This window comes from Lepidochelys kempii, chromosome 1, assembly GCF_965140285.1.
Source record: "Lepidochelys kempii isolate rLepKem1 chromosome 1, rLepKem1.hap1, whole genome shotgun sequence".
Lineage (NCBI taxonomy): Eukaryota > Metazoa > Chordata > Testudines > Cheloniidae > Lepidochelys > Lepidochelys kempii.
Window position 1 is genome coordinate 117866356 of NC_136380.1, and position 22113 is coordinate 117888468.

Genomic DNA, 22113 nt, shown 5'->3' on the forward strand with positions numbered 1-22113 from the left:
AAGCAGGTTTTGGGACGAGGAAGATGATGATGATGAGGTTGTGGATAGCTCACAGCAAGCAAGCGGAGAAACAGGTTTTCCCGACAGCCAGGAACTGTTTCTCACCCTGGACGTGGAGCCAGTACCCCCCGAACTCACCCAAGGCTGCCTCCCGGCCCCGCCAGACAGAAAAGGAACCTCTGGTGAGTGTACCTTTTAAAATACTACACATGGTTTAAAAGCAAGCATATTTAATGATTAATTTGCCCTGGCATTTGCGGCTCTCCTAGATGTACTCCCAAAGCCTTTGCAAAAGGTTTCTGGGGAGGACAGCCTTATTCCATCCACCATGGTAGGACACTTTACCACTCCAGGCCAGTAACACTTACTCGGGAATCATTGTAGAACAAAGCATTGCAGTGTATGTTTGCTGGCATTCAAACAACATCCGTTCTTTATCTCTCTGTGTTATCCTCAGGAGAGTGATATCATTCATGGTCACCTGGTTGAAATAGGGTGCTTTTCTTAAGGGGACATTCAGAGGTGCCCGTTCCTGCTGGGCTATTTGCCTGTGGCTGAACAGAAATGTTCCCTGCTGTTAGCGACAGGGAAGGGGGAGGCAAAATGCGACCTTGTCACGAAAGCACATGTGCTATGTATGTAATGTTAACAGTAAGGTTTACCATGAAAGAGTGTACCCATTGTTCTATAAACTGTGTCTTTTTAAATACCACTGTCCCTTTTTTTTTCTCCACCAGCTGCGTGTGTTTCAAGGATCTTCTCCTTCCCAGAGGCTAGCGAAGATTAGAAGGTGAAAAAACCGCACTCGTGATGAAATGTTCTCTGAACTCATGCTGTCTTCCCACACTGACAGAGCACAGACGAATGTGTGGAGGCAGACAACGTCAGAGTGCAGGAAAGCACAAAATGACCGGGAGGAGAGGTGGCGGGCTGAAGAGAGTAAGTGGTGGGCTGAAGAGGGGGCTGAAGCTGACAGGTGGCGGCAGCGTGATGAGAGGAGGCAGGATTCAATGCTGAGGCTGCTGGAGGATCAAACTAATATACTCCAGCGTATGGTTGAGCTGCAGGAAAGGCAGCAGGAGCACAGACCGCCGCTACAGCCCCTGTGTAACCAACCGCCCTCCTCCCCAAGTTCCATAGCCTCCTTACCCAGACACCCAAGAACGTGGTGGGGGGCCTTTGGCCCCCCAGCCACTCCACCCCAGAGGATTGCCCAAGCAACAGAAGGCTGGCATTCGATAAGTTTTAAACTTTTAAAGTGCTGTGTGGCCTTGTCCTTCCCTCCTCCACCACCCCTCCTGGTGCTTCTCTCCTCCACCACCCCTCCTGGGCTACCTTGGCAGTTATCCCCCTATTTGTGTGATGAATGAATAAAGAATGCATGAATGTGAAGCAACAATGACTTTATTGCCTCTGCAAGCAGTGATCGAAGGGAGATGGGGAGGGTGGTTAGCTTACAGGGAAGTAGAGTGAACAAAGGGGCGGAGGGGGAGGGCGGTTCATCAAGGAGAAACAAACAGAACTTTCACACCGTAGCCTGGCCAGTCATGAAACTGGTTTCAAAGCTTCTCTGATGCGTACCACGCCCTCCTGTGCTCTTCTAACCGCCGTGGTGTCTGGCTGTCCGTAACCAGTAGCCAGGTGATTTGCCTCAACCTCCCACCCCGCCAAAAGCGTCTCCCCCTTACTCTCACAGATACTGTGGAGAGCACAGCAAGCAGTAATAACAGTGGGATAACAGTGGGAATATTGGCTGAGGTCTAACCGAGTCAGTAAACTGGGCCAGCGTGTTTTTAAACGTCCAAATGCACATTCTACCACCATTCTGCACTTGCTCAGCCTGTAGTTGAATAGCTCCTCACTACTGTCCAGGCTGCCTGTGTACGGCTTCATGAGCCATGGCATTAAGGGGTAGGCTGGGTCCTCAAGGATAACTATAGGCATTTCAACATCCCCAAGGGTTATTTTCTGGTCTGGGAATAAAGTCCCTTCCTGCAGCTTTTGAAACAGACCAGAGTTCCTGAAGATGCGAGCGTCATGTACCTTTCCCGGCCATCCCACGTTGATGTTGGTGAAACGTCCCTTGTGATCCACCAGTGCTTGCAGCACTATTGAAAAGTACCCCTTGCGGTTTAGGTACTTGCCGGCTTGGTGCTCCGGTGCCAAGATAGGGATATGGGTTTCGTCTATGGCCCCACCACAGTTCGGGAATCCCATTGCAGCAAAGCCATCCACTATGACCTGCACATTTCCCAGGGTCAATACCCTTGATATCAGCAGATCTTTCATTGCGTTGGCTACTTGCATCACAGCAGCCCCAACAGCAGATTTGCCCACTCCAAATTGATTCCCAACTGACCGGTAGCTGTCTGGCGTTGCAAGCTTCAAAGGGCTATTGCCACTCACTTCTCAAGTGTGAGGGCTGCTCTCATCTTGGTATTATTGTGCCTCATGGCAGGGAAAGCAAGTCACAAAGTTTCATGAAAGTGCCCTTACGCATGCGAAAGTTTCACAGCCACTGGGAATCATCCCAGACCTGCAACACTATGCGGTCCCACCAGTCTGTGCTTGTTTCCCAAGCCCAGAATCGGCGTTTCACCGTATGAACCTGCCCCATTAGCACCATGATACCCACATTGCCAGGGCCTGTGCTGTGAGAGAAGTCTGTGTCCGTGTCCATGTCCTCATCACTCTCATCACCGCGCTGACGTCGCCTACTCGCCTGGTTTCACTTTGCCAGGTTCTGGTGCTGCATATACTGCTGGATAATGCGCGTGGTGTTTAATGTGCTCCTAATTCCCAAAGTGATCTGAGCAGGCTCCATGCTTGCCGTGGTAAGGCGTCTGCACAGAAAAAAGGCGTGGAACGATTGTCTGCCGTTGCCCTGACGGAAGGAGGGGCGACTGACGACACAGCTTACAGGGTTGGCTTACAGGGAATTAAAATCAACAAAAGGGGGTGGCTTTGCGAGAAACTGAATGGCCCCCTCAAGGATAGAACTCAAAACTGGGTTTAGCAGGCCGTTGATTTCATGGAGGGAGGAAGGAGAAAATGAATACAAAACAAATCTGCTCTATTTCTTGTTTTGATCCACTTCATCTATCTTTATACATCTTACTGGCAGCAGACTGTGCAGTACGACCGCTAGCCATCGTCATCTCCTGGGTGCTCGGCAGAAGACGATGCAGTATGACTGCTGGCCATCATATTCTCCTGGCTGCTGATTAAAAGACAGTGCACTAGGACTGCCGGTAGGACTCAATCGCCATGAGACAAAACTTAAAAGGGAAATGACCTGGCTGAGTCACTCCCATGTTTACCCAGGTGCCCCGACCTCATCGAGGTTGGTTAAAAGAGCATCCAGGACTACGTCGACAACGGCTACCAGTCATACTGCACTGTCTGCTGCCAAAAGGCAATAAACTGCTGCTGTGCAGCAATGCAGTACCGCGTCTGCCAGCACCCAGGAGACATACGGTGATGGTTAGCTGAGCGGCCTCCATGCTTGCCGTGGTATGGCATCTGCAAAGGTAACTCAAGAAAAAAGGCACAAAACGATTGTCTGCCCTTGCTTTCACGGAAGGAGGGAGGGAAGGGGGGCCTGACGATATGTACCCAGAACCACCCGCGACAATGTTTTAGCCCCATCAAGCACTGGGATTTCTACCCAGAATTCAAATGGGCGGCGGAGACTGCGAAAACTGTGGGATAGCTACCCACAGTACAACGCTCTGGAAGTCGATGGTTGCCTTGGTACTGTGGACGCACTCCGCCGACTACATGCACTTAGAACATTTGTGTGGGGACACACACAATCGACTGTACAAAAACGCTTTCTACAAAACCGACTTCTATAAATTCAACCTAATTTTGTAGTGTAGACATACCCCAAGTTACAGCAGCCTTCAAGCTGATCTAATTTAAGTCTGCACAGAAGGGGACAAAAGGATTGGTGTGGTGTAAGAGTCACCTAGCTATGCTTCCTCTTCTGCTATTCTGGCAGCAAGGAAAGAGCCCCTACACTGGCTTTACATCACCAGAAAACTGTCCTTACATTGGTGTGATCTTCCTTGACATGCTTATGCCAGCTTTATGACCAGAGGATTTTTGGGTCAAAGTCCACTAGTGGTGCAAGACCAGCTGCTGCACTATACCAGAGAACCTGGCTCACAGAGTCTTTTTTTCTTTGGGTCTGCCTAATTACTTCAGACTGCCAATGAACTGACTGTTTTAAAAGTCTGAGAGAATTTGTTTGCTAGTCGTGTTTTAATTAGCAAAAAATTCCTCCAATCCCTGAAAACTCACAGCAAACAAACACTGTTCGAACTGGGGTATGAACCTCCCATGTGCAAATACATGTCCATGAATGAACGTCATCATACCCTGTCTACTGGCCTTCAAACAGCGTCCAGGCAACTGGCTTATGCTGAAGAAAGAAATATGATTACTGAATTTTAGGGACCCAGGAGAATGCTGTAGCTGGGAAAGAATACATCAATTTAGATCAGCTCTTAGTTCTTCAAGGGCCAGAACAGGGAAGGATTTCTGGGACCATGGCTACATCTGGATTACAACTGAAAATTACGGCTGGACATGGTTTTCTGGAAGCCTGAAGAGGGTTAGGATGGGCATGAGTTTTTAACACTGGGCAGCAGGACTGGGGTGCACCTCTTGGGAAAAAAAATCACTGGGGCAGATCCTCCACTGGTGCAATTTGTCTTGGCTCTATTGAAGTAATTGGAACTATAGCAATTAATACCAGCTGAGGTTTTGCCGCCCTTGTGTCCTATCATCATGATATCTGAATAGACACAAACCTCATGATATCATGGCTAGAGCTGGCTGAAAGTGTTTCCTCTGGAAGTTTTTCAAGGAAAAGTGTTTTTCATTACAACTTTTTGCAGCGTTTGTAATTTTCTGATTTTCAACTACATGAAATAAAAGATTTTATTACCAAGAAACAAAACTGTTAACTCCATTAAATTCCAATCAAAATGAAAATGTTTCACTTCCAATAATTTTCTTTAAAAAAAGTCAAAATTCTGAAAAAAAATTCAAATTTTTTAAAAATAATCTCCTTTAGTTTGAAAGTTTCCATAGAAAATAATTAGTATTTTCTGACCAGCTCTAATCATGAAGTTGTGTCAGCGATGAATGTACTTGGGATTCTTTTCCAATAAAGTGTAACAGCCTCATCAAAATCAGCTCTGCTGTAAATCAAAATGAGTAGCTCTGTTTTTAATAATAAACCGTAAGAGTTTGTGAAGGGAAAACTACAAGCTAAGCCCAGACTTAATATCAGAAAAATAATTCAGATACTTATTTAATTATTATTTTTTCAAGCTCACATCTACAGCGTGTAGCTTTTGTAAAAAAACCAGACCAAAGGAAAAACAGATTCTTACCATATGACACATTCATAGGATCCTGAGTCTTCTAAAATTGCAGGCATAAACCAAAGCAAGTTCTCATGCTGATGTATTCTGGAAAGTTTCACTTGAGTTACAGGTATTTTTCTCCCACTTTTATACCAAGTCAAGCTGTAATTCATGTGCTGAAGAGCTAGTGTTTTATCTAACAAACAATCAATAGTAAGAGGTTCTCCTACCAGTACAGATAACAAACTTTGACTATGCAGCACATCATGTACCATGCATTCGTCTAAAAAACATGGAGACAAAATTTAAAAAAGACATGAGTATAGAACTATGGAGACAAATTGTCTATTTCTTTAACAGGTTTTCAATATTCATCCTTAAATACTCTTGTGGGACAGGCAACTCCAGCATCTACAAACTAAATGATATTCGATAACTATACACAAAAATTCTGTTAGTGAAATTCTAATCATAAAGAAGGCAGAGAGTTCCCCAGCAATCTGAAATCTGACTATTTTATGTGAAGGAATTAGGAGAATAACATTAGAAACTGTCAGCTTCAATGTGATAGCCAAATCCCAGTTTAAGTAATTATATTTTGCCTATCTAGAATTCCCCACACTGAGTTTAGATTGCATATTTTGTTTCACCTCCCTTCCCGCACCGAGTTGAAATTTCAAAAGCACTAAATAGCAACTTATCTCTGCTCTCACTGAAGTCAAGGGGAGCTTACCATTGGCTTTGATGAGAGTAGAGTTAGGCTAATAGAGAGTACTTTTGGAAAATCTCACCCTACATTGTTTTGTAGCAGTACTGTCCAGTCTTCAGTTGTTCCATCAGCCCATGCAATAAATGACTAGTTTCGCCAGCATCAACTCTCACTCTGAAATATGCTGAAAGCAAGCAGAGCATGCCAACTTCCAGGAAACAGTCATTGTTCTTTACCTGACTTTTTCCATCCCAATGTGCAAATACCTGATCACAACATACTGGTACAAAGGTCCTTCTACATTCTCCAAGTCTGCACATTGGGGGAGAGTGGAAAACAAGGAGAATTTTATGGGGCTGTCATTTCCAACTTCTGCTACTCTGTCCCCCGCTTGTATGAGCTTTCTGCTGCTTTGCTGTCAATGGCAGCATGGAATTAACAGATACATGGGGCCTTGATATTGTAAAATAATTTGTCAGCCTAACCCTGCCCAGATCTGGAACAATAAGGTGTATACATTGTAGGATTATATAGAGACACTGAAAGATGTACAAATATAAGTCTTGAGAATTCTCCACACTGAAAATATCAAATGTGTGTCAAATCTAGGATATTCAATACTTTTTACAGTGCTCATTTAAAAATGCCTAGGTTTGGAAAGCACACATAATGCACTGACAAACTTCACACCAAAGCAACTTAAGATCACAAATAAAAGCCACACCATTTTATAATGAAAATACAGCACACCCTAAATATATAGAGTTCAGACTAGCGTCTCTACTGGTCATACTACATCTCTGTTCTTAAATAGCTGTTTTCAGGTATCTGAGAAGTAAGTTATAATACATGTATGTGAAAAGAGCGCATTTCAGAGGAAGTAATTAAGAAACCATCTGATCAACTTACCTGCCTTCACTGAAGAGATAAACACTAGGATTATACTGCAGGTAATCACAGCTGTAGCCATTATGTTTTACTAGAGGGAAAAAAAATAGATTCAGTATTGTCTCTCTCAAAGTAGTACAACTCAGAGCAGAACAAAAATTACAAGCGTCCACACTGTAACTTGTATTTTTATAGATCTTTTTGTACACAAGGACCTCATAAGAACGGCCATACTGGGTCAGACCAATGGTCCATATAGCCCGGTATCCTGTCTTCTGACAGTGGCCAGTGCCAGATGCTTCAAAGGTAATTAATAAAACAGGGCAATTATTGAGTGATCTATCCCCGTTGTCCGGTCCCAGCGTCTAGAAGTCAGAGGCTTAGGGATACCCAGAGCGTGGGGTTGCGTCCCTGATTATCTTGGCTAATAGCCATTGATGGAGCTAACTTCCATGAACTTAACTAGTTCTTTTTTTAACCTAGTTGTACTTTTGACCTTCATAACATATCCTAGCAATGAGTGTCACGCTGTCTGGAGCGGCTCACGAGGGCCTACCACAGGGCAGACTGTCAAAAACAGGGCAGACTGGTGGTGTGTTCTATAATTAGATTTCACCAACCCAGTAACCAATGTGAACTCCTAGTGTAAGAGTCTTACCATGGAGTCACAGACAGTCCCCTTAGACTCTCCAGTCTATCTTGCCACCCAGGCAAGCTGGACTCAGTGATAAATGGTCACACCAAAAATCACACAATATTCAGGTTGCTTCCATTCCCAAGAGACCAACACTTACCCCAGATCAGTTGGTACCCAGGAGCTTACATCAATGACAATGCCTGTAACCAATCCTGTAATAAACTATCTAAAGGTTTATTGAACTAGGGAAAAGAAATAAGAGTTATTTACAGGTTAAAGCAAGCAAATATATACACACAAATGAGTTATCTAAATCACTAGAGTGACAGAGTTGTAGAGATCTGTCAATTCAAAGTATCTTGGGATACCTGCCTCAGTCTCTGGCCCTCTCAGCGTTCAAACAGCAAAGAGAGAGCTGGACAAATTTCCTGTGATTTTATTTCCTTCATTCAGTTTTCAAGTCCATAGGATAAGCTTCCTTGCACACAGCTTTTCCTAGGTGTGATAGGGCCATTAACCAATCCTTTGTATTGCGATGTTCCTTGATGGCTCATCTTTATTTTGATAGTCCTTCTGGATGGCTGCGGGGTGGGGGACATGATTCCCATACCTGGGTTCAGAACAAACATTTTCAAAGTTATAAAGCAAAACTTACGTATTTTTTGTAGCATGGAATACAGCCATTAAAAGTTAGATTCATGCAAGCAGCACCTTACAAGCATTTCAGAGAGTCTAAACACTAAATACATTCTTATAAGACTAATTTTGAGCAAAACTAACACACAGGTAAACTGATCCAGTCTCCAGTTATGAGTCTGTTAGTTCTTAGCTAATGCCTGCAGTCCACTGGCACCTGGTTTGCCAGCATCACAACGAGTTCCACAGGTTTTCTGTGCATTGTGTGAAGAAATACTTCCTTTCGTTTGTTTTAAACCTGCTGCCTATTAATTTCATTGGGAGACCCTGGTTCTTGTGTTATATGAAGGGGTAAACGACACTTCACTTTCTCCACTCCATTCATGATTTTATAAATTTCTATTGTTTCCCCTCTTAGTTGACTCATTTCTAAGATAAACAGAATCCGTTTTTTTAATCTCTCCTCAAAAGGAAGCTGTTCCATACCCCTAATCATTTTTATTGTTCTTCTCTGTACCTTTTCTGAGATGCGGCGACTAGAACTAGATGCAGCATTCAAGGTGTGGCCATCCCATGGATTCGTATAGTGGCATTGTATTTTCTGTCTTAATTATCCCTTTCCTAACGGTTTCTAATACTGTCAGCTTTTTTACTACTGCTGCACATTGAGCATTTATTTTCAGAGAACTATTCATGTTGATTCCAAGATCACTTTCTTTAGTAGTAACAGCTCATTTAGATCCCAGCATTTTAGTTTAGTATAGTTTGGATTATGTTTTCCAACATGCATTACTTTGCACTTATCAACACTGAATTTCATTTGCCATTTTGTTGCCCAATCACCCAGTTTATGAGATCCCTTTATAACTCTTCACAGTCTGCTTTGGACTTAACTAGAGTAATTTTGTATCATCTGCAAACTTTGCCACTTCACTGTTTACTTCCCTTTCCAGATCATCTATGAATATGTTGACTAGCACAGATCCCAACACAGATCCTTATGGATAACCACTTTCCATTGTGAAAACTGACCATTTATTTCTAGCCTTTCGTTTCCTAGCTTTTAATCAGTTACTGATCCACGAAAGAACCTTCCCTCTTACCCCATGACTGCTTACTTTGCTTGAGAGTCTTTGGTGTGGGACCTTGTCAAAAGCTTTCTGAAAGTCCAAGTACACTATATCAACTGGATCACACTTGTCCACATGCTTGTGACACCCTCAAAGAGTGCTAACAGATTGGTGAGGCATGATTTCCCTTTACAAAAGTCATGTTGATGCTTCCCCAATATATCGTGTTCACCTATGGTGTCTGATTATTCCATTTTTTACAATAGTTTCAACCAATCTGCCTGGTCCTCAAGTTAGGCCTATGGTACGTCTACACTGCAACATAAGCCCATATTAGCGCTCGGGGTCAAGCCTAACCTACCTTGCGTCTACACTGCAATTCCGCTAACCCAGGACTCAGACCCAGGGTCCCAGGACCCTGCAAGGCAACAGGGTTGGAGCTCAAGTCAAGCCGGGATCCATTGTTTGAGCCCTATGGCTTTGCAGTGTAGACACAGCCCCACTTGCCCATGTCTAGTAGTTTGCCAGAAGTAACCCACAATTCCATAGGACAACTTCCTTACTTCTCTCTATCCCAACAAGCTCCAATCCACTCTATTGAAACCAGAAACTACTCCCTTCTTGGCGTATGGCAGCAGCTCAGGTCATTAACCCATTCTCTTCTGATCACTGATCTGCAACCACACTATCGGAGAGCCTCCTGGGTTTGCAATAGAGATTGAACTGAAAGAACCTTTTCCAAAGCGCACTGCTTCATGGTCATGGGAGCACAGCCAAATTTTGGTCAATCTCTGGTGCAAGGTCAGTAAAACTGTGGACTTCAGCAAAAGCACCAGGAATGACCACGTGTACCAGCAGATAGCTAAAAAGCTGACAGCTCTGCAGATATTCCAGACTGGTGATCAGTGCAGGGAATGTATTAAGAGGCTGAAGAACAAGTACTGGAAGACGAGGGACAAGAACTGCACCTCGGGTAACTCACCAACAACATGTCCATTTTATGACGACTGTGCCCAGCATGGAGGCAACTGTGCTTCATAATGACCTGGTCAGCTAGGATAGCGGCCAATGACCTCCATCAGCATGGGGTCTGATGGGAGCCAGAAGCAGGCTCCCAATGAGGAGCATGAAGTGACAGTTTTAATGGAACTGTGGACCAGGATTAACAAGAGCAGATTGTGGACCAGGATTAACAGCAAATTCTTGGTCCCTACTCAGCAGGGCTGTTTGATCCCCCCCAACACAGCCGAGCTTGTAACAAACCTGGTGGAGGCAGAAGCCACCTCAAAGCCCGGTAAGTGTATAAGGCAAATTTACAGTTTATTATTACAGTAATGGGAAGGATTTCTGCTGTAAGAAACAATGCAATAATGACAAGTCCCGGCTAGCAGCATGGCCACTAAGGGCAGACTGCATCACATTGCCTACGTGACTCCCTTCTTCTTCGCCCTCTCCTCCCCGCATGTGGCATTCAAAATGGCAATTTGGAATTTCAAACATTCATAAACAGCTGTAAAGGTCATTTTAACTGTTAAGTCACACATGTTTGTCAGGGTCAGTCATGTTTTCCTTTCAGTAATAAGAAATTTGCCACTCTGTAATCACTCCTCCTAGGTCTATGGAGCCACCTGTGAACAGTGAACTGAGTGTGTGTGTTTGGGAAACAGTATTTTATTTCCAAATCTAGTCCATTTCAGTTAGAAGTAGTCCATACAGTCAGCGGGTCACAAAATCAGGTCTCCAAGTGTCAGTTTTTTCCCCTAGTGCCAACCTAGAGTGGAAGAAACCTATGGATTTCGACGTTTGTTGGAGCAATAACAGAGTAAGCCACATGTGACCTAATGCAGCCTCGTGTTAATTCCCTCATGGATTCTGACCCAATCCTGGCTGCTGATAGCTGCAAACTTTTCCGGAAGCAGCAACTCCAGATAGTCAGTCATACTGCAGGGGAGGGTGTATTTTCCAGGCCCCCATGGACAGCTGACTAGTTCACTCCTCTCACACAAACATCCTATTTTGTCACTATACATTAGAATACTTCAGCTGCACACACGGCAGATTTCCCTGCAGTCAGGAAATAACATTTCCCTCTGCCAATATGGGCACCACAAGAACAGTTTAGAAAAGTTCTAATATAGGGTTAGAAAACAATGTAGACACACAACAGGGTTCCCTAACATGGGTCAGCTGACTCGAGTCCCACTAACCCTGGGCTTACACTGCAATGTAGACATAACCCTACTGGGCTGTAATTGCCAGGATCACTTTTGGAGCCCTCTCCCTTTTATTTTTTTTTTTTTAAATAACATTACATTAGCTATTCTCCAGTCATTTGGTAAGAGGCTGCTTTAAGCGACAGGTACACACAGCACTCTTGGCATCCACAGAAATGACGCAAGATTGATAGTGATTGCCTTGTTATCTCTGCTAACTCTGGAAAACGCTGTAGAATGGCAGGTGAATCCCAAAACTCTCCAAGTTAATTCACACTCACTTGTACAAAACGGTGTATGGGGCAAGCTGTGCTTTAGCTTTGCGGCCAAACATAGGGATTACCTCCAGAGGGAGCACTTGCTCTGATAACATATTCACTTGTTTCACATCCAATACCCAAACTGCTTTCATAAATGACGGTCCGGGCTATCTGAACCTTGGGCCTCATTGAGCTGGTCTGGCAACATTCTCTTCAGTGTCTTCAGTTTGTCTGCTGTTTTCTTGAACACTCTTTGTAAAAATGCATTCTGCTCTGCATCGTCACCAGCCCCGGAGCACTCACGGAGTTGGCGCCTAAGGTGCCACTTTCGATGTGATCAGTGGGGGGAGTGGCCGCTCCCCCTCCAACCCCCCCACCTACGCTACCCCACCTCTAGGAGCCACAGGGACCTGCCCGATGCTTCCTGGGAGCTGCCCCAGGTAAGCACTGCCAGGACTCCCCACCTCCGCCCCTGGCAGGTCCCTCTGGTTCTTAGGGGCAGGGTGGGCACCCACTACGGTGGCCCACAAGAGCCTCCTGCCCGGTTCCGGGGGCTGTCAGGGGGCAGGGATCCCAGGGATAGGGTGGGGCGTCAAGGAACATGAGGGGTTGGATGGGGCAGAAGTCCCGCAGGGCGGGGTAGGCCATGACCCCCTCGTGGGGTGAGGAGGGAACCGGTTGTTAAGGTTTTGGCAGCTCATCACTGAGTAAGTGTCAGGTGAAATCTCCATTTCACTGTCAATGAACTTGCAGTAGCCACTTACATGTTCAGCGTGGCAAAGAACTGCTTCAAACCACCCATTCCATCATGTCGCTATTGGTTCTGGACAGAGGCAGTCGGTCAGGATTGGGCTGTTTTTTTCTTGCAAAGAAAGCCTTGAAACACAGTTTGCGAGCGGGCCAGTGCTTAAACATTTTTTTCACTGCAGCAGTGAATTTATCAATTTTAGAAAAATGAACATGCCATTGATTGCTAGCCAGACTCACAATATGATTATGTTTGTCATCCGTTGACTTGTCAAACATAATGCAAGCAGAAGCAGCTTTTTTCATACGCTCTTTCAGCTCCTCTCTGTGGACTTCAAACGCTTTGGGTAAGTAATCTTGGCGAAGCTTGTTAGCAGAAGGAAGAGCACCTGTGTTTGGAACTGGTTGCTGAATAGCTACAGTAGGCCTGGGACCTAATTCACCACCATACTAAACTAACCTTGATTAGCCTTGGGTGAAACTCAGGGATTTCACCATTAAAAGTAAGAAAAAATTGTTCTGCTGCTAATAAGGTACCCCCACCTCAGGAATGCCCCTAACAAGAGTTATAACACCCAGGGTTGTAAAGTAGAGACACCCCCAGGCACTGGAAAGTTTAGGGAGGATACCAAAAGACTCAGCAAATGGTAAATTTGATAAAATAAGCCAGTGAATTTATGCTGCCCACTGCACAAAAAGAGGTGGTCATAAATAAGTTATAATTTGTGCATGAGAGATAAAATGTAAGAAATATTTAAGCAGGGAGGAGGACACATAGGTGCCAGTGCATGATTGGTTACATTTTGAATAATGTGGTTAAATAGGTTGTATTGAATAATTGGTGAAATAGGGGTACTGAATAATGTGACAGGAGGTAGCTAGTGTTATCTATATAATGTAAATAAAAAGCAATGCTCTTTGGCAGTGGTTTTCAAACTTTTTTTCTGGGGACCCAGTTGAAGAAAATTGTTGATGCCCGTGACCCGATGGAACTGGGGATGAGGGATTTAGGGTGTGGGAGGGGCTCAGGGCTGGGACAGAGAGTTGGGGTGAGGGCTGCGGGAGGGGGTCAGGGCTCTGGGCTGGAGACAGGGATGAGGGGTTTGGGGTCCACGAGGGGCTCTGGGGATGAGGGGATTGGGGTGCACGAGGGGCTCCAGGTTTGGGGGGCAAGTAAAGTAAGCTAATTAAAATCAAAACTGCAGTGGAAGCCTAATATTGCAGGATCTGCAATTTCCAAAATATTGTAAATGAAGTAGGGCCTTACTTATTGTTGTTTAATTTATCGATTTGTTCCAAAACCTCCTCTATTTACACCTCAATCTGGGACAGTGCCTCAGATTTGTCACTGAAAAAGAATTGCTCAGGTGTGCGAATTTCCCTCACATCCGAGTCTACAGTGAAGACCAACACAAAGAATTCATTTAGTTTCTCTGAAACACACTGTGTTCCTTGATTACTCCTGTACTAGCACCTTGATCATCCAGTGGCCCCACTAAGCTTCTGATGTACTTTAAAAAATTGCTGTTAAGTTTGTGTGTGTTTTGCTAGTTGCTCTTTAAATTCTTTTTTGGCCTGCCCAATTATACTTTTTACACTTGACTTGCCAAGACTATGTTCCTTTCCATTTTCCTCAGTAGGATTTGACTTCCAATTTTTAAATGACAGCCTTTTTGCCTCTAACCACCCGCAGTTTAGCCATGGCGGCATTTTTTGGCCCTCTTACTGTTTTGTTTTTCCATTTGGGATATACGTTTAATTTGAGCCTCTATTATGGTGTCTTTAAAAAGCTTCCATGCAGCTTGCCAGCATTTCATTCTTGTGACTGTTCCTTTTAATTTAACACTCTTCCTCGTTTTTGAATAGTTACCCTTTTCCAAGTTAAATGATAGCAAGGTGAGTTTCTTTGGTATTTTCCCCCCTACGAGGATGTTAAATTTAATTACATAATGGTCACTATTATTGAGCAGTTCTGCTACATTCACCTCTTCGACCAGATCCTGTGCGCCACTTAAGACTCAATCAAAAATTGCCTCTCCTCTTGTGGGTTCCAGGACTAGCTGCTCCAAGAAGCAGTCATTAATGGGGTCTAGAAATTTTATCTCTGCATCCCGTTCTGAGGTGACACGTACCCAGTCAATATGGGAGTAGTTGAAATGCCCCCTTATTACTGCGTTTATTGTTTTTGTAGCCTCTCTCGCCTCCCTGAGCATTTCAAAATCACCATCACCATCCTGGTCAGGTGGTTTGTAATTTATTCCTACTGATATGCTCTTATTATTCAAGCTTGGAATTACTATCCATAGAGATTCTATGATACAGTTTATTTACTTTAAGATTTTTACTATATTTGACTCTGCTTTCTTTTGCATATAGTGCCACTCTCCCGCCAGAGCAACCTATTCTATCATTTCTGTATATTTTGTATCCTGCTATTACCATGTCTCATTGATTATCATTGTTCAATCAAGTTTCTGTGATGCCTATTATATCAATATCCTTATTTAATAGCAGGCACTCAAGTTCACCCACTTAGTATTTAGACTTTAGCATTTGTATATGAGCACCTATACATCTGTCAATATTTAGTTGTCTGGCTTCATGTGATGCAATTGAAGGGGACTCTTTCATTTGACTGTTTCTTTTCAGTTCCTACTTGATCAACTTCTATCCTCTCCTTTTTACTAGGACACAGAGTATTCCCTTTAGTAAATTTCCCCCGTAAAGGATGTCTCGCTCCTAAATGTGTGCTCCTCTGTACTTGCTCGGCTTTCCCCCAACCCTTAGTTTAAAAACTCCTCTACAACCTTTTTAATTGTGTGTGTCAGCAGTCTGGTTCCATTTTGGTTTAGGTGGAACCCATCCTTTCTGTATAGGCTTCTCTTTTTCCAAAAGGTTTCCCAGGTCCTAATAAACCTAAGCTCCTCCTCCCTACACCATCATCTCTACCACACATTGATACCCTGCAATTCTACCTATCTAACTGGCCTGGGTGTGGAACCAGAAGCATTTCAGAGAATTCCACCATGGAGGTCCTGATCTTTAATCTCTTACCTAGCAGCCTAAATTTGGCCATTAGGACCTCTCTCCTACTTTCCCTGTGTCATTGGTATCTATGTGTATCACGACCATCTGCTCCTTCCCAGTACTGCACATAAGTTTGCCTAGATGTCTTGAGAGGTCCGCAACCTTTGCAACCAGCCTGTAATTCACCGTGCAGTTCTCCCAATCACCAAACCCAACTCTCTATATTTCTAATATTCTCAAAGTATGTTATAGACTATGCAGTGTATGTGTGTATTTATTCCCTATAGATACACATAGGGCTCACTACACCCACTCTCAGTATGTTGTCATCTGTAGACCGGAAATGGCAATAATTTTGTAGCAGTAATACATACAACTATTTTTTTTAAGAAGCTGAAGAATACCTTCTATTGAAACTACAGAAAACTTCAGAGTGTGCATAAGACAAGTTGAAATTTGAGAACAACACTGGCTTGCAATCTTAGTCCTAGAGCTGGTTAAATAATGAAAATAATTTCTATTTCCCACCAAAATTTCAACCTTTTTGGAAATTTTCAGACCAGTTCTGACTATTCCTATGAATAGTATGAGGGGAATATTTCAAAAATTTCTTGCTCAAAAAAAAATCTCTGAAATACAGTGCCCTAAGATACGATGTGGGGGTGTTGCATTACTGAATAAAAGACTCACCAACATGTGTCTTAACATAGTCATCTTCCAGTCAAGTACCGACCAACCCCGACTCCGGCTAAGTTTATAAATTATAACAAGAATCACAAACCTAGCAGAAATGGACACAAGAATATTGATCACAAAAGGACAAATTAAACAGACATGCACAATGGCTGAAGCCCTCACGATGGAGACACAATTTCTTTTCAAAAATTATTTTGGTTTGCAATTAGCAATTCTTGAATTATTTCACATATTAAATTTCACACTAAAATGTAAAGGCAATGTTGATGTAAAGAAAATAAAAATGTATTTCTTTCAAGGAATTGTTCACTGCCTTTTGTCTGTTTTCTAGTTTTTTATATTGGAAATGCATGAGTGAAGAACAGTTAATATATGTTCAAATGTAAGCACATTGCACCAGCATTTCAAAAAAAAAAATTACATGCAAGTGTAAAATTTTTATTTGAGTGAGAAACCAGGGATACCAGAATGAGAAATCAGCAGAATTAGCATTCAAAACGTATAAATCCTAATACTGCATTTATCAATCTTAGTTCTAAGCAGAGAAAATGAAGGGTTAATTTATATATAGCCACATGCGGCTCTTCAGAAGTTAATATGCGGCTCCTTGGATAGGCACCGACTCTGGGGCTGGAGCTACAGGTGCCAACTTTCCAGTGTGCCGGGGGGTGCTCGCTGCTCAACCCCTGGCTCTGCCACAGGCCCTGCCCCCAATCCACCCCTTCCCATCTCCTCCCGAGTTTTCCATGCCCTCGCTTCTCCCCCCCACCCCCAAGCTGCTCGCATGCCACAAAACAGCTGATGGGGAGGTGTGGGAAGGAGAGGGAGGTACTGATCAGCAGGGCTGCCAGTGGGTGGGAGGCACTGGGAGTGCAGGGGAGGGGGACGGGACTGGTACAGGGCTGCTGACGTATTACTGTGCTCTTTGGCAATGTACATTGGTAAATTCTGGCTCCTTCTCAGGTTCAGGTTGACCACCCCGATATAGCTCTTTTATTACAAAACAATTTCTGTTGGCCAGGGCCCAAGTAGCACAAACTTATCATTGCTCTGCATCGTATTGCCCAATCGCTTCTGGATTAGCCTTTATTTACCGCTCTTACATGTAAAGAGCATGACAGATTTTTCAAATGAACCCTTAAACACCAGAATGCCTGTTCCCTACCATTCCCCATTGTGGTCCCAGTACACCAGCATCAGTTTTCTGAACTCTCTCCCCATCAGGTGTTACTTTCATCATCACACCAGCGTTCAATGCAAATGATGTGCAACAATGAAGCCATTCTCATAAATTCCTGCAGCTAGTTTACCCCAGCCCTCAAAATATACCACATAAATCTCTCCAAGCCGGCACACTCAACTTCTGCGCTGCATGGAGGAAAGAAAGTTTCCCACCGTAGGGACTTCGGGTTTACTACTCTTACTACCATTAAGAACACGATTCAAGCTAAATTAGAGAATCTAGATCCCTACTTTTATTCCCCTTTGCCCCAGAATCTCCCTTGCTGGCCAGATCCCGCAGAAATACTCCTTCCAATGTGCTTCTTTCCTAGTCCTTTCTCCATCTTCCTCCTGTAACTCTCAAATGCAGGTTCCTCCATTCCTGGTCCCCCTCCAAACCCCTAAATCTAGGCTGCTCTTTATTCAGCTTTCAAAAACAGAACAAAAATTCCTTAGATTTCATAACAAACACATACAGATTTAGCCACACAGGGATATCTTTAGAAGTTTGAGTGAATGAAGAAAGAGCTCTTCTCTGGAATGGACATTTCAACCTGAATTCTGTTTTTTCATAGTAGTTCATGCTATAGAATTTATGTGTAAGAACTTTTGTCAGTTTGGCAAAGCCCTCATAGCTCACCTGATTTGTGAAATAAATTCATGTTGGAAATACTAGTTGCTCCTATATATTAAATTAATAACTGTATATTCCCATCCACCTATGAATATTAAATAGAGAACAAGCTGAACAATTATTTTGCATATTAATAACATTCTTTAAAAGAAGCTCATAAGTGGTCTGTGAGCAGAGATGTAAATTTAAAACTACTTAAAATTAGTCCTGTTTTAAGGAACAGGAAGGAAACTGTTGCATGTTAACTCATTAAGATGAAAAATGTATTTTGTACCCAAAAAAGTAATGGTTAGGCCTCTATATAACTTCCCACCTTGACAACCTAAAACTAAGGCATACGCTTAACAAATAAAGTGGATCAAATAGGGATCAAAGTGAAGTGGATCAAAAATCACCTCTCCTGTAACTCTCTCACCTCTAACCAAGAGAGCATTGGGTTATAGCTATGGGAAGTTCCGTCCAAACAGACCCTTCCCAAATGGTACTTAATGTGCGTGCAGTCAGAAGGTGGGAGAGTCCACACTGTAAGGCTGTTGGAAAGATGAAAGATTTTCTCACTGTTTTGAAGCAGATAATATCCATTATTTAATATCTTGGAATAGGAGTAGTTTTAACAGACTTTGCAGAGTGTATACAATGCACTTAATGACTTGCAATTTTACTTTCTGTAATTTGTCTTTGTGGTTTTAAAATATAATTTTACACACACACACACACTTTATAATAAAATAAAATATTTAACACTTTGACAGATTGGTCTATTTAAGAAAGGATTGCAATTTTATCATCATCTGGGACCTTTGGGGAAAAAAATTTTAGGGAACTGCATGAAAAAAATTATTTTCCATCTCTCTTTCATGTCTGTATTAAAGATAGAATAGAGCAGTGCTCAAAAAGGGAGAGTGGGATTCCTGTTTGTTCTCCTCTCCAAGAGCAGAGAGACATTTCCACTTTTACACCCTTACCTGCACTGAAAATTCCTTCTTTTGTGAGTGTATGACTATAATAGGTTGCCAAAAACATATGAGGTGTGGGGTCTACACAAACTCTGTCAAAAGTGCACTCTCTTACCTAAGTCTGATCCTGTGTTTGTTCAGTTTTGTTTATTGACTGCAATCACATACATTAGTTTTTAATGCTTTTTATACCAGCAGAGCCATGCTGGATTCTGCCTCTATCTGTAAGCGGTGGAATAGTCCCGCTATCGTGGGGAACTTTCCTGGCTTCTGCACTACCCCAGTGAAGTGGGCTAGCGAAAGGATCTGAGTCCTCGCTCCCACTTCCTTTACCCAATGGCCTCCCTGCCTTGAGGACTCCCCTTCCACTCTCCTGTCTGGCAGAGTCCTCGTAACTCCAACAAGGCTGGGCCCAGGATTCCTGGGGGACTCGACCCCCAACCCTGCTGTGGTCACCTAGGACAGGGGCTAGGGTGTCCCCACTCCGGGGTACTCTCTCTGCACTGGGCACTTCTCTGACCCACTGACCATTACATACAAGTTAAAGCAAATGCAAGTTATTTAATCAACAATTAATTTTAAAAAGAATAAGGAAAAATGGGAAAGGAAACACATCAACCCGCTCTGTGGCAGGGAACAACACAAACAGTGTCTCTGGAATGTCAGGGCAGTTCACAGTCTGTTCCTTGTAAGTCCCAGGCCTTCTTCTGAGGCCCTAGCTGTGCTGCAGGGATGCTGTGGGTTGGACACTTGCTCTGGTGGTGGCCACGCGCTCTCAGGCTCTAAGTGGTAGGACCCTTCTTCCCAGTGTCGCCCCGTCGGGGTTACAATCCAAGCCTGGCCTGCAGAGTCTCTTGGCTGAGGTGTCTCCCTGTGCTGGGCCCGCTGCCCAGGGTCCCCCTCGCACTCCCCAGCTGCTCACCGCACCCAGCTCCGGACTGCTCCAGCCCCAGCTCCACGTCCACCACTCGGTCTCTGCACTGCTGCTGCTCTGCCTCCAGCTCCCTGGGCTGCTTCTTTGGCCCCTCTGCCTCTGGTTGCTGCAGCTCTGCTCCCAGAACAGGTCTGCTCTGCAGGCTGCTTCTGTGACTCTGCTCCCTGCACTGATCTGCTTCGTGGGCTGCTTTTCTGGCCCCTCTGGCTCTGGTTGCTGCAGCTTTCTTCCCAGGGCAAGTCTGCTCTCTCTGGGCTGTGCCTCTGGCTTTGGGGCTGCAGCTCTGCTCCCCAGCTTAGCTTGGGCCCTGGCTTTCTCCTTAGCTCGGCCCGACTCTGTCTGACCCAGACAATTCCAGCTCACATGGAGGACAGGATGTCCCTGTCCTCCTGACTCCCTGATTAGCCTGCCAGTCCTGTCATTCAGGCTGATGCTGATGGGAGTATTGGCCTCTCCCCATTGTTCCTGGGGACTGTCAGTCTCAGGGTCCTGATTTCCCATCAACCCCCCTTTTAGTACTGGGAGCTAGCAACTAAAACACCCCCACTGAATGTTAGTAAGGGGGCAACAGTCCCCTTACATTTCCCTCAGAAGTGCTTTTTGGCTTCCATTGTCACATGCTATGGTGTTGTAGCCCCAGGATACCAGAGAGACGAGGTGGGGGGGGGGGGTGAAGGTAATATCTTTTATTGAACCAACTTCTGTTGGAGAGAAAGACAATCCCAGCCAGACCTGTAGAAGAGCTCGTGTAAGCTCAAAAGCTTGTCTCTCTCACCAACAGAAGTTGGTCCAATAAAAGATATTTCTTCACGTACCTTGTCTCTCTACTGCAGGGGCCAAACTTACTGACCCTCTGAACCACATATGACAATCTTCACAAGTTCAAGAGCTGAGGAACACCTGCCAGACCTTGGGGATTCAGCCCCATGGGAAGCGCCTGCTGGAGCTCAGGGCTTCAGTCCCCCAGGTAGCACCTGATGGGATTCGGGGCTTCACCCCCACTCCTTGCATGTGCGCCCAGCAGGGCTGAAGCCCTGTGACCCTCCTCCGCACTAGGCAGAAGGCCCTACGTCATGACCAGGCAGAGGTCCTGAGCTCCCACACCATCAGTCTAGTAGGTGGAGAATGGGGGGTCACTGGGGAGCTCTACAAGCCACACTTCAATGGCTCGCATGTGGCTCACAAGGCACAGTTTGGCCACCCCTGCTCTTCCAGTCGCTTACATCTGTGCAAACCCACTACAGACAACGGGCAGCACAGACACCAGCTAACAGCAGAATCTGGCCAACAGAACCTTATTGTTGCTGATTGTGCAAGAGGGAAAGACCCCACCTTGAGTGTGCAGGGCTAAAACACAGAGGTAGGAGGGGCAGAATCCTTTTAGTTGTAAATTAAACACCTCTGCTACAGAAATTATTGAAGCTGTGCTGTTGTGAGTCACCTTGCAGAACAAAACAAGTAAGTTAGCTCGCTCACCTCTCCTTCCCCCATCACGGCAGCTTCTCCTCACCCCAACCCTTGCGTGAGCAGGGAGCCACTGCCTAGCCTTTAGTTCCTTATTTAAGGGCAGAGAGGAGGGCAGTGGCTGCAGCTCAGCCACAGCTGGGAAGAGACACTGGTGTCCCCACTAGGAGGAGCAGGCCAGGTTCCAGATTGCTTCTCCCGTTTCTCCAGCTTTGGGAGGCAGAAGGTCTTACCTGTGGGTGGGTGGAGACGGGAGAGAGCTGACCCCTGGCTTCAGCTTGGTTGGGAGAGAGCCAGCTCCTAGCAGCCGCCTCCCAGGAGACACCAGCCAGCCCGCCCGCCCAGGGATGCTGCTCTGTGGGCTGCGCGGCAGGCACTGCTGGGAGAGGGAGGGGAAGGGGAGACTGGGGAGCAGACACGGGGAACTTGCTCCCGCCTGCCAACCCTCCCTCCGTCGCCTCCGGAGCGCCCCCAGGCGGCAGCGGCGTCACCCGGGCCCGCCACGGAGCCTGGGCTCCAGGCTCCAAGCCCCGCTGGGCGGCCGCCGGAGCCGGGCGCTGGGAGCGGGCTGCAGGGGGGAAGGGAGCGGCTGGGGCTGGTCTCGCGGGGCCCTTGCGCCCAGCGCGCTGGGAACAAGCCCCGC

At 45.1% G+C, this 22113-nt stretch overlaps 1 protein-coding gene across 1 annotated transcript in view; it reads right to left on the minus strand.

Annotated features, from left to right (window-relative positions):
• The window catches only part of LOC140914239 (interleukin-1 receptor-like 2), a 54662-nt gene extending 32549 nt beyond the window's left edge, over positions 1–22113 (minus strand). Inside the window, exons 1-5 of the mRNA XM_078853800.1 lie at positions 21704–22113; positions 16256–16346; positions 7770–8222; positions 6997–7066; positions 5406–5661 (exon numbers count right to left, since the gene is read on the minus strand). Of these exons, the coding sequence (XP_078709926.1) occupies positions 5406–5661; positions 6997–7057 (317 nt within the window). The 5' untranslated portion in view covers positions 7058–7066; positions 7770–8222; positions 16256–16346; positions 21704–22113. The remainder of the gene's footprint in view (positions 1–5405; positions 5662–6996; positions 7067–7769; positions 8223–16255; positions 16347–21703) is intronic.